This window comes from Lottia gigantea (genome assembly GCF_000327385.1).
Source record: "Lottia gigantea unplaced genomic scaffold LOTGIsca_134, whole genome shotgun sequence".
NCBI classification, from domain to species: domain Eukaryota; kingdom Metazoa; phylum Mollusca; class Gastropoda; family Lottiidae; genus Lottia; species Lottia gigantea.
The window spans coordinates 393,254-396,798 of record NW_008707502.1 but is presented as its reverse complement, the minus strand read 5'-3'; the positions used below and the strand labels follow the sequence as shown (position 1 = coordinate 396,798).

Sequence of the window (3,545 nt, the reverse complement as noted above, 5' to 3'; positions counted from 1 at the left end):
CTTACTGTTTACTAGATTCTATATCAACTTTAGGTTTCTGTCTTACTGTTTACTAGATTCTATATCAACTTTTAGATCTCTGTCTGATTGTTTACTAGATTCTATATCAACTTTTAGGTCTCTGTCTAACTGTTTACTAGACTCTATATCAACTTTTAGGTTTCTCTCTTACTGTTTACTAGATTCTATATCAACTTTTAGGTCTCTGTCTGACTGTTTACTAGATTCTATATCAGCTTTTAGGTTTCTGTCTTACTGTTTACCAGATTCTATATCAACTTTTATGTTTCTGTCTTTCTGTTTACTAGATTCTATATCAACTTTTAGATCTCTGTCTGATTGTTTACTAGATTCTATATCAAATTTTAGGTTTCTGTCTTTCTGTTTACCAGATTCTATATCAACTTTTAGATTTCTGTTTTACTGTTCACTGTAGATTCTATATCAACTTTAAGTTTCTGTCTTTCTGTTTACTAGATTCTATATCAACTTTTAGATTTCTGTCTTACTGTTTACTAGATTTAATATCAACTTTTAGGTTTCTGTCTTACAGGTTACTAGAGTCTATATCAACTTTTAGGTTTCTGTCTTTCTGTTTACTAGATTCTATATCTACTTTTAGATTTCTGTCTTACTGTTCACTGTAGATTCTATATCAACTTTTAGGTTTCTGTCTTACTGTTTACCAGATTCTATATCAACTTTTAGGTTTCTGTCTTTCTGTTTACTAGATTCTATATCTACTTTTAGATTTGTGTTTTACTGTTCACTGTAGATTCTATATCAACGTTAAGTTTCTGTCTTTCTGTTTACTAGATTCTATATCAACTTTTAGATCTCTGTCTGATTGTTTACTAGATTCTATATCAACTTTTAGGTCTCTGTTTGACTGTTCACTGTAGATTCTATATCAACTTTTAGATTTCTGTTTTACTGTTCACTGTAGATTCTATATCAACTTTTAGGTTTCTGTCTTACAGGTTACTAGATTCTATATAAACTTTTAGGTTTCTGTCTTTCTGTTTATTAGATTCTATATCAACTTTTAGATTTCTGTTTTACTGTTCACTGTAGATTCTATATCAACTTTAAGTTTCTGTCTTTCTGTTTACTAGATTCTATATCAACTTTTAGATTTCTGTTTTACTGTTCACTGTAGATTCTATATCAACTTTTAGGTTTCTGTCTTACAGGTTACTAGATTTTACATCAACTTTTAGGTCTTTGTTGTACTGTTTATCAGATTCTTTTAGGTTTCTGTCTTATTGGTTACTAGATTCTATATCAAAATTTAGGTTGCTGTCCCACATGTACTAGATACGTACTATATTTTCATAAAGGGTTCAGCCCGACTAGGTCAAGAGATATATCTATAGCATGCAAGTACTTACATAAAAATTCAATAATTTCATTATAGCTTGAATTCGGTGAGCTGTCCATTTTTCCTTCAAACCCTCGGGTAAAGGTTGATACAACCAATAAGAGATCCCAACCAATATAATAGGTGTTATGATAAAACAGCATTTAAAGGTAAAGCAGCCCATCTTTCCGACGCGATTTTGTGTTCCCTACTCTATAATGATATATATATTTTTTTTATCTATCTATCTATATAGCTTTATACACGTCGCCTTTATTTGTCATGGACATTGTACTCTACACAAGCCTGAGTATTCTATTACGATATAAGTTAGACTGGTCATTCAGCTGTAACCCAAATGTTCAAGATTTTTAATATCATAGAGACACCTAGATACAGATTTATTTCAATCTGTATGACCTATTAATAGAGTTATTAATATGTAGGCTACTTATATTAAATATTATATAGGCCTAGATAATATAGTTTATTAGCATTTTGTTTAACGGATTAGGCCCGTTTAAAATAAATATTGCTCTTCGGATAATGTATTGCTTTTGTCTATCTTTCTCTTTTCTGCTTGAGTGGTGGCGATCTGCAAATTAATATAGAAAATTACATGAGGCTTATTGTCGCCTCTGAGCGATAATTGGTCATTTAGTTGTTGTCTGTATCCATATTGTATGTTCAAGGGAAGCAACTCTCAATAAATTGAATGAATGTAAACAAATTATTGTGAGGTAACTTTTGCAAATGATTTTATTATTCGTGACACTATTATATTTCGTCTTTGTACTATATTCATTGAGAAACACTTAGGCCTTAAAAAGTACTGTATTGCAAGTATGTACGAGACTCTTTTAAAATGATAATAGTCGGGCCTCAAAGCAAAGAAAAACAAACGATGCAGGCACTAGTACTAACAAGACTTAGTGTCTGTGTAAAACGTTATTCACCAACTAATTGCACTCTGAACACTGAACAGAAAGTACACTTACTCCTTCCTTGTTCATATCTATCTTAGATCAAAGCTGTTGATAATGATTGAATTCATGTCTCTCCCTCCACATTGATTTTGTCTTCCTGTGGACTGCAATTTTGATGAGTTTGAGTAGGCATGCAGAGAAGGCCCTATTAGATTATAAGCTTGATCAATTTTTCAACAATTCGCATTATAGGATTTAATGTGAAAATGTTGTTCTACCATTCACTCTGAAGACGGCAATCAATGGATTGGGCTTTAAAGCACATGGAATGGTTGGTCATTTTGGGGAGTGATTTAGGGCTTGAATATATATGCAAATAGTCTTCAAAACTACCAGAACTGAACGAACGTTGCATAATCCCTTCAAATACAACTCAAATTTCGCATTCTTTTCTTAATATATGTCTTTTCCAGTCACAAAAAAAGATAACTGGTCATTTTAACTCAAATAATTCTGGACACACTTGGAATTGAAGGCTCAAATTTTTGACTGTGAGCTGTCAACACTATTACTAAAGTTTTTTAACTTAATACTTACTATGCTAACTTCACCTTATCTTGTATTGAACATTTATCTCTTTATTTGTGACCTTGGCCAGTGCTTTACATAGAAGTTTTTAGGAACTTCTTTACTCTTAACACTAAAGTACAATTGGTCAACCAATCTCTTTACGATTTGTATTAATACAATATTCACTACATTACCACTTTTTTTCTTAGTATAAGGCTACAATCAGAATATTTTATCATGAAAATGATTCATGTAGTCCATGACTCAATTCAATTCAATTGCAATCTAAAAATAAGCTTACTAGTACATCAAATTTCTTTCACATCCATATTCGAATCAATACAGTATTGATATATTATATGGACAATGAGGACGTTAATAAGATGTTTTAATTTGTCTTTAAACCTGTGATTTGTGTTTAGTTCACTGAGGGATTGATGAGATATTTGGGTGAGTTTTAAAGGGGCATTCCATCTTTTTGCTAGGTCAAAATATTATTTGGCTAAAATTTATGAAAACATATGAATAAAAATCTGAAGCAACTTGTCCTTTGAAATACCGTATCTGAAAGATTTTAAAATGATTACATATAACCTTTGTAAGTTTGTTAATCTCTAAGTGACATTTAGAAGTAGATAGAACATTAAATAAGAAACAGTATTATGGATATACTACTCCTTCCTTTAATT

The 3,545-nt window shown here is 30.9% G+C and overlaps 1 protein-coding gene across 1 annotated transcript in view; it reads right to left on the bottom strand.

Annotated features, from left to right (window-relative positions):
* LOTGIDRAFT_172473 (hypothetical protein) overlaps nt 1-1,544 on the bottom strand; it is a gene marked incomplete at both ends in the record, with an annotated part of 4,344 nt that extends 2,800 nt beyond the window's left edge. Inside the window, one exon of the mRNA XM_009049358.1 lies at nt 1,392-1,544. Coding sequence (XP_009047606.1) covers nt 1,392-1,544 — 153 coding nt within the window. The remainder of the gene's footprint in view (nt 1-1,391) is intronic.
* Nucleotides 1,545-3,545: the final 2,001 nt, after the last annotated feature.